The 20,900-nt window shown below is 43.6% G+C and overlaps 1 protein-coding gene across 1 annotated transcript; it reads right to left on the bottom strand.

The window, feature by feature from the left end:
* Nucleotides 1-1,946: 1,946 nt before the first annotated feature.
* On the bottom strand, nucleotides 1,947-17,679 carry LOC116312847 (calcium-binding mitochondrial carrier protein SCaMC-3-like). Its single transcript, XM_031730350.2, has 5 exons — nucleotides 17,533-17,679; nucleotides 17,215-17,328; nucleotides 4,455-4,622; nucleotides 3,435-3,585; nucleotides 1,947-3,307 (listed from the first exon to the last, which is right to left on the bottom strand). Exons 1-5 carry the CDS (start codon nucleotides 17,632-17,634, stop codon nucleotides 3,126-3,128), a joined length of 717 nt encoding a protein of 238 aa, XP_031586210.2. The 5' UTR covers nucleotides 17,635-17,679; the 3' UTR covers nucleotides 1,947-3,125.
* Between the last annotated feature and the right edge of the window lie 3,221 nt (nucleotides 17,680-20,900).

Genomic DNA, 20,900 nt, shown 5'->3' with positions numbered 1-20,900 from the left:
CTGATGGTATATATGTATCAATCTATCAATTGTTTGTTGTAAGACTCACCATCACCATCACCTGTTCAGCTCTGATGATTCAGTAAGGACCTCTCCTGGTTTCATCTGCATGTTTCCCTCTCACCAGATAACCAAACCGACATCATGACCAGCAGCTTTACAGCTGTGGCTCCAGCAAACATCAGCTGATACTAGCAATTAATATTAAATAAATTCTAACAACAGCTGATCAAGCTTAAACGTGCTGCTGTTGTTTAGCGCGACCTCCGCTGGTTTCCTCTTTCTGGCGCAAAGTGGGCGATAAATAAACAAGAGAGAAAAGCCGATCAGCTGATCATTGATCAGTTTCATGATTGAAGTAGAAACAGGAGAGGGAGGGGAGAGAATGAGAGAAGAAGAGGCAGCTGTGCAGCTTCAGCTTTGTGTCTTTTTCATTGTAGCTGAAGTCCGGGACAAACTGTGTTCCTTTTCACCTCAATACGAAACGTGAAATATTTTCACTGAAAACGAGACGATTCTGTTTTTTATGGGACGGTTGGCAACTCTAATAATTAACCTTATGAACAAAATAAAGTTCAACATCAGTAACATAGCACCCACCCAGCTGTATAGAAACTCCGTCATGCTAGCTAGCACGCAGTACGAAAATGTCAGCATACCGAAAATAAACTCCACCTAAACTTGGTTTATATCTGACCCAGATAGACTGCAGGTCATAACTTCTTACCTGAAGTTCAGTTCACCTGACACTCGGACGGGCGGCTGCCTCGGGTCTCTCCTCTTGCCTCCCTTTTCCTTCATCCACCTGCTGGCCTCCACCACTTGCTAATGTTACTGAATCTGTGGAAGCTCCGCGATATCCACCACACGAAGTAACGAATAACGAGCCTATCTAAATCCCAGTAACGAGTAACACGTTCCTGATTTTGGCATAATAACTAGTTACCGTGCTCGTTACCACAATAATAACGTAGTTACTGTAACGCGTTACTTAATAACGCGTTAGTCCCAACACTGCCCGTCAGTAACACTTTCGGTCCACTAGTAAAACGTAGTTCTATTAATCTGCGCTCGTTTACTCTTGAACCGGAACCGGATGTAAGTTCCAAAAAACTGAATTTTGGAACTGAAATTGAATTGTAGAACTGAAACTGTCAGGGTCCTGGGTCTGAGCGACCCAGGATCCCTGGGCAGTCATGGACTGGTGATGGTGTATGTATTTTTGGTGTTGCTGCTGCTCTTTTCCATGCTTGTAGATGTGAGTGTGTGTGTGTGTGTGTATGGGTGCAGGTGTGTCTGTACACTGGTTTACAGGCGCCTTCAGGCCTGGTGGGTGTGGCCCTGCTAGGGGACTGGCCACACCCGAAGCTACACACCTGCCGCTGATCAGGGCTCGTCGGGGGAGCTACTTAGGAGAGTCTTGGAGCTCCCACCGACATGGGATCATTGCTTGAGACTCCACGTTAGTCACCAGTTTAGGTTTTGTCGTTTAGTGTATGTCTGCCATTGATAAGTGTGCTGACGGCTGCCGCTATTGTTCCCTGCAGGAGGTGCGTGGGAGGCATGAAGAGCAGCGGGCACCGGGAGTGCCGACACACGGGAGCAGAGAGCACAAGGAGGATACGACACGGGAGTCTGGGGAAAACACAGGGATTTATTGTTGTTTTGCACCATACACTGTAAATAAACACACTGTCTACTCATAGAGCTCCGCGCCTGGGTCCTCATTCCCTACACCCCCCACGGTCTGCCATGCCGTACCGTGACAGAAACTGAATGGTGAGAGTGAAACTGAAATTATTCGAGAGCTGAATTTTTAAAGGATAAAATGCAGTTTCAAAGCAAATGAATTCATTTTCAATATATAAAATTCAATTTCAATTTAGTGATGATCATTTTCAAACCATAAATTCAATTTCAAATTAGACTAATTCAAATTCAGTTTTCAAAAGCATTTATTCAAGTCACAATTCAGATTCAATCTGAGCAATTCAAATTCAAATTTAACTTATTCAAATTCAGTTTCTGATGGCACAGATTTCTGCCCATACATATCCCGTCTGTCATAGGTCAGGAGATGGCCTATAGTCCTTTTAAGATTACATCTAGGTTTGTGTAAGCTAAGATTTTTTTTTTCTCATCCTGTTCCTTTTGGAAACTTGCAGGAAGAAACACTGTTGAAAAAAATGGAGCATAAACTCCTCATATCAAACCAAGTTTTGTGTTCACATCCACATTTTCACTATATGCAAGAAATCCATCTTCTCCATTTATTTAAATGTAGTTTCCATCAATAGCTAGCAGCAAAACAGTTGAAGGTTTCAAAGGTTTACAGCAATGCACAGCTAAGTCATGCTGCAGCTCACATGCACACACTGCTTCTATATTATTTTATAACTTGAACAAGCAAACCTAGCTGTTTACCTCATGTTTCTTTGGACAAAATTATGAAAAGTCCTCCTTTTTGGAATCTGATAACCCGTTGTTGGAATCTCACGTATTTTGTAGCATTATCAGATATTGATATACTACATATTGATACCTTTAAACCAATCCAAAATGTTGCTTACATAACAAATATTCTGGGATTCAACTCTTGCTTGTAAGAGACGTTATCCAAACATTCTGGAAAAAGGGCCATGGAAAAAAGTGAGAAACAAGATCAGGAGAATCCTTGTCCTTTTTTGTGACATGTACTGTGCATTATAAATTTATGACAATGTAAATGTGGAGTCAGACTGAAATGTGCTGAGACATCGGATGAAGAAGGAGAACACTAAAAATAGCAGCTGCAAGTGAGTCCATCTGGATAAGGGTGAGGAGAATAGGGTAAGAATTCCTAAGAACTTTTTGATGATTCCTCAAACATAACATAATAGTGTTAGAGTGGGCATCAATAGCCTCATTCTCCTCTCCAAGATCAATAAATTTATCCTACTGACCTACTACCTGCACTTTAAAAAGGTTGGAAGTTGATGGTGTCAACAGACGTTTTATGGCATCAGTGCATTGATCCTTCATCTTCTCTCTTCCGAGTCCCGAGAAGCTTAATTCTCCACTTCTGCTTCTTCTAACAAGCAAAATGTGTCTCTGCCTCCACCGTTCTTTGTGTTTGTCGCATCAGTCTAGTAAACCACTCCGAGGGCCTTCTTCATGTGCTCGTAGACCACATAGGAGATGCTGACAGCAGGAATAACTTTGAGGAAGTTGGGCGTGATGCCTCGGTACAGACCTGGCACACCTTCATGAGATATGATGTATTTGAACTGACCCACCATGGTCAGCTTGGTTTTACCCTCAGTAATGGCTGAAAGTAAAAATGAGAACAATGTAAGTTACAGAGAGTAATCTATGAGACAGACTTATTGCTAAATCGTTCCAATGTTTTGGTTAATGTAAACTGCCTACAATCTATCATTTACATCATATCGCACCCTGTGCCTGCATGCGAGTCCGGATGAGAGCGAGGGGATATGACGCTAGCTGGCCACAGGTGCTGGAGATAGTGCCACAGCCCAGCAGGACCAAAACTCCTGGGTCTGCTGAGTTGACACAGTACCTCTGGAGCCAGGCATTCTTCAGGGTCTTAAAGCATGAGCAATGAAAAATGTTAAGACACTAATAAAGGAGAGCAGTTAAAATGAAAGTTAGAAAGAGGAAGAGAAAAAAGAAGGGGAAAGAAATGAACTGAAACGCATACGCATACAGCCACTATGTTAGATAGTTTGTTTAGCCGCTCAATAATGCAAATATGTAATCAGCCAAATATATGTCAGGAAAACATGGTCAAGATGACCTGTTGAAATTCAGGATGGGGCAGAATGGTGAATTTACTACTGAATGTGGCATGGTTGTTGGTGCAAGATGGGATGGGATGGGTTTTTCAGAACCTACTGGGATTTTTCTACACAATCTCTGGGGTTTACAGAGAAGTAAAGTGAGTAAGTGTTACTTCTCTGGGCAAAAATACAATCTGTCTGCCAGAAGCCAAACAAGAATGAGTAGACCAGAAGACAACAATAACTCAAATGACCACCTGTTATATCTACATTATGCGTGCTTGGGAGTACAGTGTTCAGGTGTGGAGGTAATCCAAATGCAAGTGGTGAGTATGAGAGATTGAATGGAAAATATTAGGAGGAGAAGGAGAACACAGGTTAGCAATGCATGAAAACAGCAAAAAATAGACAACTGAGGTGGCCTGTACTAACAGAGGTTAGCAGAAGAACCGGGTAAGGACAGTTGACAATGCTGGCCTTAAATACCACTGGCTGATTGCTTCAAATAGCAAACAGGTACGGATGTCAGGTGAGCTGATTAGGAATCTGCCCAGAGGCAGTGCCATAACCAAACATGGCGAGACTTAGCCGGCCCATGAAAGGAACAAACATGCTAATGCTTCTGATCTGAAGTAACTCTTTATACACAGAGAGTGTACAGAAAGCAGTACATACCTCATACACAGCCAAGTCAATGCCAGCATATGGAATGATGCCCATTGTATTGGGCAGGTATCCTCTGTAGAATGCTCGGATGCCCTCAGTCTTCAGAATCTGTCGGGCACAGTCAGCCATACCTGAGTATTGTCCGGTCTTCCTTAATGTAAGGCGAGTTTTCAGCACCTATCCAGCATAGAGAGTATAAGAAAAAAAGCATACAAATCCAAAATTAACACAGGAGTGAGTAGAAACAGTAGCAAGAGGTTCTTCTTCAATGAGACAAAGAAGGTAGAACTGGTCTATGGTTTCATTAAACGCCTATTTTCTAATTCTTCCACTGATACAGTTGTGCTTTATGGTAGCATTTCTTCAGTTTAACTAAAGAAGCCTCTTAAATGAGAGGTGAAACGTCTTTTACCAACCATTTTTCTTCTTACTTTGAGCAGAAGCCAGATTTCCTATGCCATGCCTCCCCAGCTGCAAACAATATACAGAGCTAGCCACCGCTACCACCTTTAAGAGGGTTTGACTCCTTTTAACTACTTATGTCCAAACAATAATTTATAAGGGCTAAATGTGTGATCTCTCCATTAGCCACCATCAACCATGGCAAACCCTCCTCACAGTCTCCCCCATTTGATTGCATTAATTTGGAGTTCCATGTTTGATGGAAACAACCCGAAGCTCCCCTGACTTTGAGCATGATAGACTGAAGCACTGTTAAGCTTGATGTTAAGTTGTTTAAGAACTTGGGAGAACAGATTAAAGAAAAAGTTTGAATGATTTTTGGTATACTAAAAATGGAAATAAACTGAGTAAGCCCACACATGTGCCCCTGCAGCACCATTACTCCAAATTCATGTAATGCCCTAAACTGTCAAATTTGGATGGACCACAACCTTTAATTGACCCTGAAGAGGTCACAACACAACATAATGTTGTGCAGTGGCTTTCATGACTATCCCTAAGACAGGGCCAGAGGATCCTGTGAAACTCTCCTCTGAAAATGACTAAACTGCAGCTCAAAGGAAACAATGTTGATAGCACATCAGGCAACTGAGACTGAAGGGCTTCAAAAACAAAAAACGTCTCCAAAGGCCTCCTTAAAAGCCACAGAACTGACCATTTGGACTTTGCAACAGAGCACCAAACATGGGACCAGTGGCGGTTTTTGATATGGGCAACATGGGAAGTTGCCAAGGGCAGCATCGTGGTGGGGGCGGCATCATGGTGGACCGGCTCTACATGGACGGACAGCTCTACCGCGACCCCGGCACCACTCCATGGCTGTATTGACCGCACACCAGATAAGAATCTGCTACACTATTCTCTTCACTGACACTCTCTTGCATTAACATCTGTTTAACTTAGCAATATCAGTTTGCTAATTCAGTATAACGTCACCGTCACTCTTCGTCAATGCCTTAATTGGAATGGTTCCATTTTTATTCCTTTTTTCCTCTCTCTCTCTTGTCGCTCACCCTGCTCTTTGGTTTCTTTGCTTCTCTTTTCTATCACTGCATCCATCACCTGTTTCCTTACCCATCCACAAGCAACACCCTCTATTTCTACACGCTCACTCTGCACGATCACGCACACACATGCGTTCAAAGGCAACACATTTACAACAGCCTCACAGCGCACAGATATAGGACACACACACTCAGACGTGCACACACTTTCTCATATTAGTTAATATGCACACACATAGTCAGATCTATGGAGCTTCTCGCCGGGCATTTTTCTTCTCTTTATTTACAAACAAGTGATGTGTTTCCATTTTCCTCACCCGTGTAAGTGAGATACACAGCGTACATCATTTGCCATGCACACACAACTATGGGCACACTAAGGTTTGTCACATGGAATGTAAATGGAGCTGGCTCCAGAGAATAAAGGTTAGAAATATTTAACCAACTTAAAAACCTACAGGCAGACGTTGTTTTATTACAAGAGACTCACAGGCCTGTCACAGGTTTGAATGAACTTAAAACACCTGAGTTTCCTAATGTGTTTTCAGCCTGTTATAGTTCTAGACAAAGGGGAGTAGCAATTTTAATACATAAAAATATTAATTTCACAGTACTCGACACAGTTATAGATCCAGAGGGCAGCTTCCTAATCGTTAAACTATCTATACTTAACCAAAAGCTATGTATTGTAAGTATATATGGTCCAAATGTTGATGATCCCTCATTCCTCCACGGATTTTTTAGTGCACTCTCCGAACACCTAGATTGCACACTTGTTCTTGGGGGTGACCTCAACCTGGGGCTAAATGAAGAAATGGATAGGCTCAACACAGCAGGAACTCAGCGTAATTGGCAGTCCACAAATATAATCAAACAGTATATGAGCGACTTTGGCCTTTGCGATGCATGGCACTCCCTTCACCCCAACAGTAAGGAATATACTTTCTTCTCACATGTCCATCACTCGTACTCTTCTCTGGATTATCTCCTAGTCAGCAGCTCATTGCTGAGGGACATCTCAGACACTGAGATTCACCCTATAGCTATCAGTGATCATGCTCCTGGGAAAGCTGTGATGAGAGGTAAAATAATTTCTTTCTCATCACATAAGAAGAAAGAAGAAAACAAAAATATTCAGGAATTAGAAAAAAAACATCAAATCCCTAGAAGAAGCCTATGTGTCCCACCAAGATCAGGAAACATTGAACAAAATATGCAAAACAAAACTAGAATTAAATGAAATTATTAATAAAAAGACTCAATTCTTAGTACAAAGACTTCGCTTGCAAAATGTTGAACACGGTAACAAATCCGGTCAATTTCTAGCTAACCAGTTAAAAATCAATAAAGAAAAAACAACCATATGTGCTGTTAAAGATTTATCTGGGAATACATTATATGACCCTAAAAAAATAAACAAAATTTTTAGGGATTTCTATGAAACTTTATATACACCACAAATAAACCCATCTAAAAACGAAATTGATCAGTTTCTTGACAACTCAAAATTATTAGACACCCAAGCAATGGCCCTGGATTTGCCACTGACACCAGGTGAACTCCAGGAAACCCTGATAAGTACGCCCAACAAGAAGGCTCCATGTCCAGATGGCTTTCCAGCAGAATTTTACTAAGAATTCTGGACAACTCTGGCACCAATTTTTCACAGAATGCGGCAGGCAGACTACCACCAAATATGAATTCTGCAAATATTAGTGTCTTACTAAAACCAGGCAAAGACCCTGTATTTCCCTCAAGCTATCGTCCAATATCCCTTATAAATGTAGATCTCAAAATAATCTGCAAAGCTCTCTCAAAGAGATTAGAGAAGATAACCCCCCTCTTAATTCATCCTGACCAAACTGGTTTCATAAAAGTCAGGCACTCATCAACAAATACACGTAGATTATTTAATGTAATAGACAACTCCTGCAGTAAAAACATTGAAACCATAATATTGTCTCTTGATGCAGAAAAGGCGTTTGACAGAAATTTCTATTTGCAACTTTACACACATTTGGTTTTGGAAACTCTTTCATAAACTGGTTTTAATTATGATATAATTCCCCAACAGCTTGTGTCAGAACAAATGACCAAACATCCTCCAGCTTCTGTCTCCTATGGGGCACCAGGCAGGAATGCCCACTCTCCCTTTCACTGTTTGCAAATTTTATTAAGCCACTAGCAGCAGCAATTAGACAGGCTACAACAATTAAAGGGCATAAAATGTAAGAATGTGGAACATAAAATCAGCCTTCATGCGGATGATGTGTTGCTTTTTCTCCAAAACTCAAAAACCAGTCTCTCTGGGGTAATTACATTGATAAACTCTTTCTCAAGAGTCTCAGATTATTCAATTAACTGGTCAAAATCTACAGTTCTTCCGATTAAATGCTCCTTCCATAATTCTTCATCTACTCCACTGCAATCTGGAAATATTAAATATTTAGGTATCAATATCTCTCCTAAGCTTGCAGAATTAACTAAATTAAACCACATCCCACTTCTAAAGAGAGTACAAGGCAATCTGGCTAGATGGAAACCTCTACCCATATCACTCATGGGAAGGGTCGCCGCTATAAAAATGATGGTCTTGCCAAAAATAAACTATTTATTTTCAATGATCCTGAGTAAGCCATCACAAGATTGGTTCAGAACTCTAGACTTGTATATTTCTAAATTCCTTTGGAAAGATAAACCCCCACGTATCAGCTTAAAAACATTACAAAGGTCCAAGGATAAAGGAGGACTAGATCTGCCTAACTTTAATCACTACTTTTTAGCCAACTGGCTCCAATTCATGCATGGTGGGAGTTTCTAAAAATGACAGTCTTCATTAATCCCATGCAAACGTACACCTATCTGGAACAATCCGGACATATTACAAAACAATAATATGATCAACTTGCCAGATTGGAGTTGTAAAGGAATCAGTTACTTGGAACATATATTGGAAGGAACAGACTTTATTTCGTTTGACAGACTAGTTATACAATATGGGATCAACAAGAAACGACTTTTGGAATATCAACAAATTAAATCCATAGTAAAAAAGAAATTTAAGCCCAGTGAAGCTGAATTACAAACACCACCAAGTGTGGTACAATTTTTTAATCTAAAAACCCCCAAATTATTGTCTAAAATATACAGAACACTTTCTAAAATAGATGAATCAATATCACTTCCTATTGCAAAATGGGAAGTGGATTTATCGATCAGCTTAGACCAAAACTTTTGGTCTCAGATATTCTTAAAAACCTTTCAATGGATCAGAAATCCCAGTTGCAATTAATAAAATGCAAAATACTACATAGGGTGCACTATATGGGTCATAGGCTGTTCAAGATGGGCTTTACGTCTTCCAACAACTGCTCACACTGTCAAGGCAATACACCGGACAATTACATCCATGCTCTTTGGTTCTGTCCACCAGTTCAAAAGTTTTGGCGCGGGATATGTGAAGACTTATCAAAGGGTCTGAAATGTAACATTACAGCCTCCCCTTTAGTGTGCTTGCTGGGCAACTTGGATGAGGTCACTACAGAAATAAACACAGCCCACATTGCTTTTACGGCCCTATGCATTGCCAAGAAAATGGTCTTCATTAACTGGAAAAATAAAAATAATCTTAATTCTAACCAATATAAAAACCATCTAATAGATTACATTAGTCTTGGTACAGCCTCTGCCACCACATTTGAACAATCCCTCTGGACTCCTTTGATTGGCTTCATCACCTAGTGGGAGTGGGGGGTCATGGTTTGGTCCTGCCTTCGCTATTGTGGTTGATATGTCGGTAGGGCTGGGCTTAGGGCGTCTGGGGATTGTTGTTGTGGGGGTTGTTGCCATGACCTGGTTAGGGGCTCTGGTGGCTCATAGAATAGAATAGAATAGAATAGAATGCCTTTATTGTCACTATACGGTTGTACAATGAGATACAGAGCATCTCCTACTCAGTGCAAACATGTTGGGGGGGACAGTTCTGAAGCACTATATACATATGGACAGTATTAACAGAGGAAAAAATATATATATATATATATATATATATATATATATATATATATATATATATATATATTCATTTATATACATATGTATTTATATATATAAAATGTTCAAATATACAAGCGGTTTTTAAAAAGTAATATGTAATAAATAGTGCTGTGTATATACAGTTGGGTTATTGCACATAGAATTTGGTATTGCACAGTGGTGGTTCATAGAGGTGTTTTCCTTGTGGCTGCGTACAGCGGAGATGGGGGAGGGTCTGTGCTGGTGGACGTTGGTCACTGGCCTGGTAGCCTGGCTGCCCCTGGGTGGGTCTGGGACGGGTGTGTGGGCTTGGGGGTCTGGGGGTGCTCTGGCTGGGCCTTGGGGGCTTGGGTCCTGGTTGTTGTGTTGCCAGGGTTGTGGGCGGATGGGTGCATGGGGGCTCAGCCCTGGTGCGGGGGACCTGTGGTGCATCGCCCCAACTGGAGGGCTCTCCAACTGGTGGGTAGGCTGTTAAATCTTTGCACGTTGTCTCCTCTCTCCAGGAGCTCACTCTGCAGGTGGGGGAGAGATATAGGAGAGAATGAACTCAGCCTAGGTGTCTATTGTCTTGTGTTGTCTGGGAGATGAGTGGATGATGGGGTGGGTGTAGTTTTCTCTGCGGTGGGGTCGGGTGGGCTGCCCCTGACTCTGTGGGGCTGGGCAGTGCTGCTGCTGTGGGCCCCGGTCCAGATGGGCCTGGGGGCCCCCTTGCCCTGGTGGGTTCCAGAGTTTGGGGGTGCCTACTGGGGTCAGCGGGGGAGCTGGGCCCAGGGAGGGGCCACTTGCCCCTCCCTTTCGTCCCTCCACATCTTTAGCTGCCTCCCTCTTCCCGCTCCAACACACCCACCCTCACATGCAGGGCTTGAGGTGCAGGTGTGTCACCACGGTGCAGGGGAGGCACTCCCCCTCTGTTGCCTTCTGGCTGCCTGTGCCTCAATTTTATTCTGCAACCAAGACATCCACATTACTCATACTCTCATAACACATACATATAGGGCCTTGGGGGTGGGCATGTTATACAGCGTCCAGAGGATGGTCTGTGTATTCAAACCCACCTCTGGCGCTGGTGCCCAACCCTCAATTTTAAATGCATATAGACACTGAGGGTTTTGGGGAAGAGCCGTGCTGCTCTCTGGCAGGAAGCACCATGCCCTCCTGTGTTTTAAATGCACTTTAGAACAGCACGCAGCAACACTACATATGAGCGGGCGAAGAGAGGTTTGGGGTCTTCACTCATCCCCGTTCTCTGTTAACCATCGGGGCTGGGGAGCTGGGAGGAGGTGTTGGCCGTCAGATTGGGGTCTGGGATGCGGGGTCTGCTTGCCTCCACCCCAGGGAAAAGGGTTACATCTCCTGGGTCTAGGTACGGTTTGTCCCTCTGGGGGCGAGGGTACCTGGACCTGGGATATAGAGTATGTTTGGGGCGTGTGATTGTGTGTACAGTGTCTATTTCTGTCTGTCTCTACGTCGGGTGAGTGCCGAATGTTTGCTTATGTGTATATGGGGGTGGGAATGCACGTTTGTGTCTGCGTGCGCCTGTTCGTATGTGTCTACAGGGTGGGCCATTTATATGGATACACCATAATAAAATGGGAATGGTTGGTGATATTAAAGTCCTGTTTGTGGCACATTATTATATGTGAGGGGGCAAACTCCTCAAGATGGGTGGTGACCGCGGTGGCCATTTAGAAGTCGGCCATCTTGGATACAACTTTTGTTTTTTCAATAGGAAGAGGGCCATGTGACACATCAAACTTATTGGTAATGTCACAAGAAAAACAATGGTGTGCTTGGTTTCAACGTAACTTTATTCTTTCATGAGTTATTTACAAGTTTCTCTTTGTTCACAGCCATTGACATGTCGAAGAGGTTAACACGTGAGGAGCGGATCCGAATTGTGTTGATATCTGGTGAACACAGTAACTGGGTCATTGCAGCAGATTTCAATGCAAGACACCCTACGAGACCACCCATCTCCCATGCTACAGTTAGCAAACTGCTTGCTAAGTTTCATGAAACTGGTTCAGTGTTGGATTTGCCAAAATGTGGACGCAAGAAAACTGTCACTAATGAAGAAACATCAGTGGCTGTCCTAGCTTCATTCAGCAAGAGCCCACAGCGTAGCACTCGCCGCATGTCACTGGAGAGTGGCATTAGTCGAACATCCCTTCGGCGGATATTAGCTACTCACAAATGGCACCCTTACAAACTCCAGCTACTGCAGCATCTCAACGAGGATGACGCAGATTGGCGCACAGAATTTGCAGAATGGGCAAAACAAAAATTGGAACAGGACCCTCAGTTCACCCAGAAGATTTTGTTCAGTGATGAGGCAAACTTTTATGTGAATGGTGAAGCTAACAAACAAATCCGCCGCTATTGGTCATTCTTCATCAATGGAAACCTCAAGGCCACTGGATATTTGAAATTGCTACATGATGATGTGTTTCCCTCTTTATGCACTGAAGCTGGCACGTTCCCTGAGTTTTTCCAGCAAGATGGTGCACCACCACATTATGGGTGCCAGGTCCGAGCATTCCTAGATGAGCAGTTTCCTGGAAAGTGGATTGGTCATCGTGGGCCAGTTGAATGGCCCCCAAGGTCTCCCGATCTGACCCCCTTAGACTTTTATCTTCGGGGTCATCTGAAGGCAATTGTCTTTGATGTGAAGATACGAGATGTGCAGCACCTGAAACTACGGCTACTGGATGCCTGTGTTGGCATTTCTCCTGTGGTGTTGCTATCAGTGTGTGAAGAGTGGGAGAAGAGGGTTGCATTGACAATCCAACACAATGGGCAGCAAATTGAACACATTTTATAAGTGGTCAGAAACTTGTAAATAACTCATGAAAGAATAAAGTTACGTTGAAACCAAGCACACCATTGTTTTTCTTGTGACATTACCAATAAGTTTGATGTGTCACATGGCCCTCTTCCTATTGAAAAAACAAAAGTTGTATCCAAGATGGCCGACTTCTAAATGGCCACCATGGTCACCACCCATCTTGAGGAGTTTGCCCCCTCACATATACTAATGTGCCACAAACAGGACTTTAATATCACCAACCATTCCCATTTTATTATGGTGTATCCATATAAATGGCCCACCCTGTATATGTCAGGTCGGGTCTTAGACTCCACCTCTCTGGGAACACCTCAGGCTCTCCAAGGTATGAAAGGCCTATCTCCCCTCACCACACTCCCTGCCGGTGGCTGATGCCCTCAGACGTTGGTGTGTTGATGGTTCTTGGTGTCTCGGGCTGGGTGCTCATGTATGTACCGGCTCGCTTGGCGCAGCCTGGGGCCTGTGGCCCGGCCGGGCCCCTTCCGGGGGGTGGGGCGCCCTCAGGCCTCTGGCCTCTGGGCCTGGGGCTCGGTCTTCTCTGCCACAGCTGGCTGCTGGCAGAGCCCGCGGACACGTCACTGTAACCCCCTTTGGCCTCTGCTCCGTGGCTGCTGGGTGACCCCTCGTCTGGGGTCTCCTCAGCTCTTCCCAGGAGGGTGGCACGGTTGCCCCTTTGGTGGTTCTCCTTGGTGGTACTCTGGGCCCTCTGGATGTCTGGGGCCTGGATCTCCTCCATACCTGCTTCATGCCCTGGGGGACGGGGCTATGGGTCCCCACACTCCCTAGCAGATCGTTACATGGAGAAACCTTTTGAATACAAGCGTGCTGTTCCACGCAGGTGTGCACACAGGTGTACACACGGGGGTTCAAAGACACAAACTACACCTTTCTTGGCTGCTACCTCAAAGCACATTGTGCGCTGTCGATCTTGCGTACTGCACAATAACATTTAATATTTAGTATCTACTGTTATCTTCTGTTAGCTAGTTGATTGTGATGGTGTTGTATTTATTATGTTGCTCTTTTTTGTTTGTTTTCTCTTCTGTTTTTTTTCTTCTCTCAACAGGTGATCCAGGTGTTTTTTTTCTTTTTTCTTTGTTTGTTTGCTTTTCTTTTTTTCTTTCCCACTTTCTCACTATCTCTTCTCCCCTCTATTTTGTCTTTCTCTCCCTCTCTTTCCTTCATTCTTTCTTTCTCCCTGTCCTATTCCCCAGTCATGTCTGTCCCTTCTGTAACAACTGAAAATAAAACAAAATAAATACATAATTATAATAAAGGTCAATCAAATGGACCAATATGGCAAGCTCACAAAATAAAAATAAATAAACAATTAAAAAAAAAAATCATTCGTAATATTGTCAATCCAAGCCCATTATGTATTAATTATTTTTCCTGGGTTGTGTGAAATCCAAAATAAACCCCTATACAAACTGAATCTGTGCATAAGGTGTCTAGTGTATGTTGTGGGGTTGATTGTTGATACTGGAGTGTAAAATTACTGATGGAAGATTCACAAGAAAAGGTCAGAGCAATCAGGTCCTCAGTTTAGAAAAAAAGAGAAAAGAAGAGGAGAAACGAACAAAAGGCACGGGTAAGTAGATCTGTTTACCCGGTTTGGACAGTGACAGGTATTATGTATCCTGAAACAAAATAACATTCATTAGTAGGGATTGGGAAAACTTCTGTTTACCTTTGTTAGCCACTTGGCTATGATAGTGAATGAAGGCTGCTTCTAACAGCTTGGACGAGTTTACGGACATTGTCACCTCCTGTATCCACTTCTGTGAGGACAGCATTGTGCCATCACGCACCAGGGTGAGTTATAACAATGACAAACCCTGGTTTACTCCTAAACTCAAAAAGCTGTGGTTGGAAAAGAGAAAGGCGTTCAGAAGCGGAGACAGGGACTGCTACCGAGAGGCCAAGTACAGATTCACTAAAGAAGTGGACATTGCTAAACATCAGCACTCTGAGAAGATGCAGCAGCAGATCTCAGAGAATGATTCGGCCTCTGTGTGAAAAAGTTTTAGGAATATCACCAACTACAAGCCTAAAACCCCCCACTCCACTGATGACTTGCTCTTGGCCAACACCCTTGACGACTTTTACTGCCGTTTTGACGAGCCATCAAGCAGCCTTCACACCTCCAACGGAGACACTTTGGACACTCCCCCACCTCTCGCCCCACCATAGAGCCATCACCACCATCAAACACTTCACCTACAACACCTCCCTCCACACCCCACACCAAGGAGGATTTCACACCACCTTCTCCCACTACAACTCTTCATATTCATGAAGCAGATGTGAGGAAGCAGTTTAAGAGTCTGAATGCTCGAAAAGCTCCTGGCCCAGACGGTGTGGCTCCTGCCACCCTCAGACACTGTGCAAACGAGCTGGCCCCAGTGTTTTCTGGCATTTTCAACTCCTCACTGCAGGCATGTCATGTGCCCGCCTGCTTCAAATCCTCCACCATAATCCCTGTCCCCAAGAAACCAAGGATCACTGGACTAAATGACTACAGACCTGTGGCTCTGACATCTGTGGTCATGAAGTCATTTGAGCGCCTGGGTCTCTCCTACCTCAAGACCCTCACGGCCCCCCTCCTGGACCCCCTGCAGTTTGCATACAGAGCCAACAGGTCTGTAGACGATGCTATCAACATGGCTCTACACTTCATCCTGCAGCATCTGGACTCCCCAGGAACCTATGCCAGGATCCTGTTTGTGGACTTCAGCTCTGCCTTCAACACCATCCTTCCAGACCATCTCCAAGGCAAGCTTTCCCAGATGAATGTGCCTGATCCCATCTGCCGGTGGATCACTGACTTCCTGACGGACAGGAAGCAGCATGTGAGGCTGGGAAAGAATGTCTCAGACTGCCGGGCCATCAGCACCGGCTCCCCTCAGGGCTGTGTTCTTTCTCCTCTGCTCTTCTCCCTGTACACTAACTGCTGCACCTCCACCCACCAGTCTGTCAAGCTAATCAAGTTTGCAGATGACACCACCATTATTGGACTCATCTCGGACGGGGATGAGTCTGCCTACAGGAGGGAGGTTGAACATCTGGTGTCCTGGTGCAGCCACAACAACCTGGTGCTGAATGCCCAGAAGACAGTGGAGATTATTGTGGACTTCAGGAAGCACACAGCCCCACTCCCCCCCATCATCCTGACTGACACCCTCATCACCTCTGTGGACTCATTCCGCTTCCTGGGTACCACCATCACCCAGGACCTGAAGTGGGAGCCCACCATCACCTCCGTCATAAAGAAAGCCCAGCAGAGGATGTACTTCCTGAGGCAGCTGAAGAAATTCAACCTGCCAACACGGACGATGATGCAATTCTACACTGCAATCATCGAGTCCATCCTCACCTCCTCCATCACCGTGTAGTACGCTGGAGCCACTATCAGGGACAAACAGAGACTGCAGCGTGTTGTGCGCTCTGCTGAGAAGGTGATTGGCTGCGGACTCCCATCTCTGCAGGACCTGTACACCTCCAGGACACTGGGGCGTGCAGCTTGGATCACAGCTGACCCTTCTCACCCTGGACACATTCTGTTTGACCTGCTCCCCTCAGGCAGGAGGCTCCGGTCCATTCGCACCAGAACCTCTCGCCATAAGAACAGTTTCTTCCCCTCTGCTGTTGGACTCATGAACAATAACCATATGACTGTTCCCACCACTAACACGTGACCCTACACTGTGTTCACTGCATCATTCCATGTTTGGCACTGATCACCACCTGCACTCATGTATATATCTATACTTAGCACTTTTAATTCTTATTTTTATGTCTATTTAAGCGTTATATGACAGTATGTTTGCACTAAGTACCGCAGCAATTTCCTAATGTTGTAAACCTGCTCAACATTTTGCAATAAAACCCTTTCTGATTCTGATAGTAAACAGACAGTAGGCACTGATGTGGCTTACTGAATCTTTTGGACTGTGTTCAGTATAATATTAATTAGCCATTAACTGGAAGAGCTGTATTATTGATTTGTCTGCTATTCTCAATGTAAAATTCACTATGGTGGTTGGGGGGGAGTTTTATTCTGTGATGAGAAAAAATGTAACCTTGATGGTCCTAAAGGTTTCCTATGCTACTGGCATAACAAGCATAACAAGGGCGCCATTATGGTCTGGGGTGCTACAATGCTACAGTACACAATTCCCGCAGGACAAGGGACTTCTTCCAGGAGAATAACATCACTCTTTTGGACCATCCTGCGTGTTCCCCTGGTCTAAATCCAACTGAGAACCTTTGGGGATGGATGGCAAGGGAAGTTTACAAAAATGGACAACAGATCCAGACAGTAGATGCCCTTCATGTGGTCGTCTTTACCACTTGGAGAAATGTTCTATCTAAAAGAAACATATCTTCAAGAGGAAACGACTGACACAAATTTTAAACTCACCTCCATGGGATAGATGATAGTCTGGGCAGTAGCTCCTGCAAGCGACCCAGCAATGAACCTCTCTTGTACCCTTAAACTGCCACCCTCTTTATTACCTCGGATCAGCCACTTGATCTGGAGTAGGAAGAGCGTGGAACAGGAGGAGGGGAAACCACAAGCAATGAAAGATTTCAAGAGGACAAGAGGACAGTAGAGAGGCCTATTATTTTTTTCCCAGTGTAAACTAATATACAGTTACTACTTTTTCTACCACGAGTTAAGTAAACACTTAAGAGAACAGAAGACATAGTTCCACTTTCTCACTGTTTGTCCACTGACCTGTTCGTAGGCCATAAACTTAATGGCAGATTCAGGGGCAATTTTGAGGACGTTGATACCATTTCCCCTCCAAAGTGAAAGCACACCTCCCTCCTGGATCATCCCCCTCAGGCCAAACCACAGATTAATCTCTCGAGCTGTGGAGCCATGTACCTAAACATCCAAATAATGACAGAAAAGCTGATAATTTTTTAGTACAATCTGTACTATGTTTTCAAAAACACTGTTGGACACCAACCAAATATGGTTAGCGCGCTTATGCAACCCTAGTTGGGTATGTGAAAAAGCAGAATACAAAGGTAAATATCTTCCTTATTAAGGCCATATAGATGTAAATGTTGCACACCAAAGATTCATTTCTGTATGCCAAGTTGGATCACAGTCAGCATTTGTTTTTGGTCTGTATGCTTGTGCTGGCTACAAAGTATCTGAAGTAAAAAAAAGGAGCATTCATCTGAAGCTGTATTTAATTCCATGTGATAAATGTCTTTTAGCTCTGTTTCTGGTCTTCACCTGGCCCTGAGTAAATTTTACTTATGGTATGAACTGTGTTCACCAGACATTTTTAAGCAGTACTTCACTGCTGTTTGCTGAAAACAGCTCCACACTGTGGATGGCAATTATGTCATTAGGTCATTAATGACCTTATGTCATTAGCATTAAAAAGTGGTGAAGGTGTTGGCCACAAACCAGAACAGTACAACAGACGCAGCCTTGGGTGATTATTTTTTTAAATATATTGTTTTTTTGTTGTTGTTAGCTTTAACTCTGATAGGACAGCAAAGGTGGGAGAAATATCATGGAGAAAGTATGCAATAAATGACCTTGGGCTGGGCATCTGTAGGCAACCATTCTGGCCTTATGCCACAAGCATCCCACTCAGTTGGCCTTCGATTTAATTGCCATATTGGCTTTAAACCTTTAAGGAAACAAGCTCATAAAGATAAATTAATAACTATTTTCATTCATTCTCACTACCTTGTAAAGAAAGACACTGCCAAAAGTATTTGCACGTCTGCTTCTCACGCATATGTACCTGACATCCGAATCAATCCATAGGGTTTAACATGATGTCAGACCACCCTTTGCAGCTATAACAGCTTCAACTCTTCTGGGAAGGCTTTCCGCAATGTTTAAGAGTCTGTTTATGGGAATTTTTGACCATTGTTCCAGAAGCATGTTCGTGAGGTCACACACTGATGTTGGACAAGAAGGCTCACAGTCCCTGCTCTGATTCATTCAAGGTTTTCTATCAAGTTAAGCTCAGGATTTTGTGCATGCCAGTTAAGATCTTTCACACCAAACTCACTCATCAAGTCAAACCTCTGGCCATGCTTTTAGGAAGTAGACATGATCACCTCAACCTCCTAGAAGCAAGGAGAGAGACTGAAACCGCTTCTCTGGTATAGAAGACAGATGAGTTGGGGTCGGAGGTGCCAAATTCCATCATTTCATCCTCCCTCCATTGTGTTTACTATCTCACATAGGCCCAAGAAAGCAGATGTTGTTGCAATGCAACAGTGTTTTTCAGGTGTGCTCTCCCCTCTGCTCAGCCACACCATTCTCATAAAGCTCAGTAGAGCACCATTTTGAAACCCATCCTGGTGGGATTGGCTACCTGAGACAAAAGACAAATTGTTCAGAAGAAATTGGCTGAAATGTTGAAAATGGGAGTGATAGAAGACTCACACAGTGGATGGGCTAGCCCCATAGCTCTTGTGAACTATGGGGCTAGACCCTAGTTGAATGAGGTGTCACAGTTTGATTCCTACCCAATGCCCTGGATCAGTTGGGTACTGTTCACTTTTTCCCAACACTGGATTTAACCAAGGGCTACTAGTAAATTCCCATGTCTCTAGCATCTTAGGAAAAAACAGCTTTCTCCACTTAGGATGGTTTGTACCAATTTGTCACACTTTTAATCAGCATATTTTGGAGCCCCTGCCCCTTTCCAGCACCTCATGGACTGGGTGCTGAGTCCACATCCTGTCAGAGTGGGAAGCCTGGTACAGTGCTGTTGAGAAGAAGCACCTGACAATCCGGTGGGCGGTTGACTCTCCCCGTTATTACGAAGGAGGAGAGCAGTATGTGTGGTGTGCTGAGCAGCTAAGATACCTGGAAAGCTGCACAGACAAAAGGCACAAAGAAACCTTGCAAATAAACATTTGCAACACCAAGCGCATCACTATGGAGGACCACAAGAGCCACGCGCATCGAAATAAAAATTTCTGTGCTTCAATACTGAATTGTAGAATAAATTCTGCATTTGTAAATTCATTTTTGAATACCAATTTAATAAACTGCATTTCAAAATCCTTTTTCCAATTGCAATTTAATAAACTGCATCTCAAAATCCTTTTTCCAATTGCACTTTAATAAACTGCATTTCAAAATCCTTTTTCCAATTGCAATATAATAAACTGCATCTCAAAATCCTTTTTCCAATTGCACTTTAATAAACTGCATTTCAAAATCCTTTTTCGATTTGCAATTTAATAAACTGCATCTCAAAATCCTTTTTCCATTTGCACTTTAATAAACTGCAGTTCAAAATCCATTTCCCTTTCCTGTTCGCTCCGGGATTAGCTGCTGGATTAGCTTCTGGATTAGCTGCTGGATTAGCTCTTCGATTGGAGCAGCCAAGATGGCGACCGAGGTAGACGCTCTGCTCCGTGGCTAAGCAGGATTTTGCAGTTTTACTTCCCTTTCAGCCGTCGTTTTTTATCTGAATCACAAGCGAGTTATCCTACTGACTGTTTATTCAGTACACGTTTGCGACACTTCTAAGTAACAGCTTCCTGAACCATACTTCAAAGAACTTTTTAGTGACATAAGCCTTTTTGCAAAGCGATAGCTTAGCTAACAGCAGGAGAGCTCTGTTACCTCAGCGATGTTTCCAACAACTCAGGGTAGCAAAAGGAAGGAAAAAGAAACACCCATGAAATTTAAAAGTCTAACCAAAGGAACATCCAAGGAAATGGAGAGAAGCACAGGTGTAGCTGGCTCAAAAACCAGCCCCAAGAATGCCGTGATTGCCGAACATGACTACAACCGCAGCAAAAGTCCTGAACTGATGCCACTGCCGGACTCGGACCCCGATACTCCAGCCAGACCAGGTGGTAAAAAACACAAAGGTGACATAACTCTTGCTGATGTGCAAAACAACATTGCTACTTTAATTAATGAGCGCTCAGATAATCTGGAGGCTATGATCAGCAAGAATACTGTTAACATGAGGCCATGATTTCATGTTCTTGGAAGTAGAATCTCTGAAGAATGTCACCCAAACAGTTAAAGCTACTTGTGATAAAAACAGCAGCAGAATGTCTCAAGTAGAACTGAAAGTCAACGAAGTTGAAAGATACCAT

Source organism: Oreochromis aureus, linkage group 4 (assembly GCF_013358895.1).
Source record: "Oreochromis aureus strain Israel breed Guangdong linkage group 4, ZZ_aureus, whole genome shotgun sequence".
NCBI classification, from domain to species: domain Eukaryota; kingdom Metazoa; phylum Chordata; class Actinopteri; order Cichliformes; family Cichlidae; genus Oreochromis; species Oreochromis aureus.
Note: the sequence above shows the minus strand (reverse complement) of the source record. Positions and strands in the feature narration are given on the sequence as shown.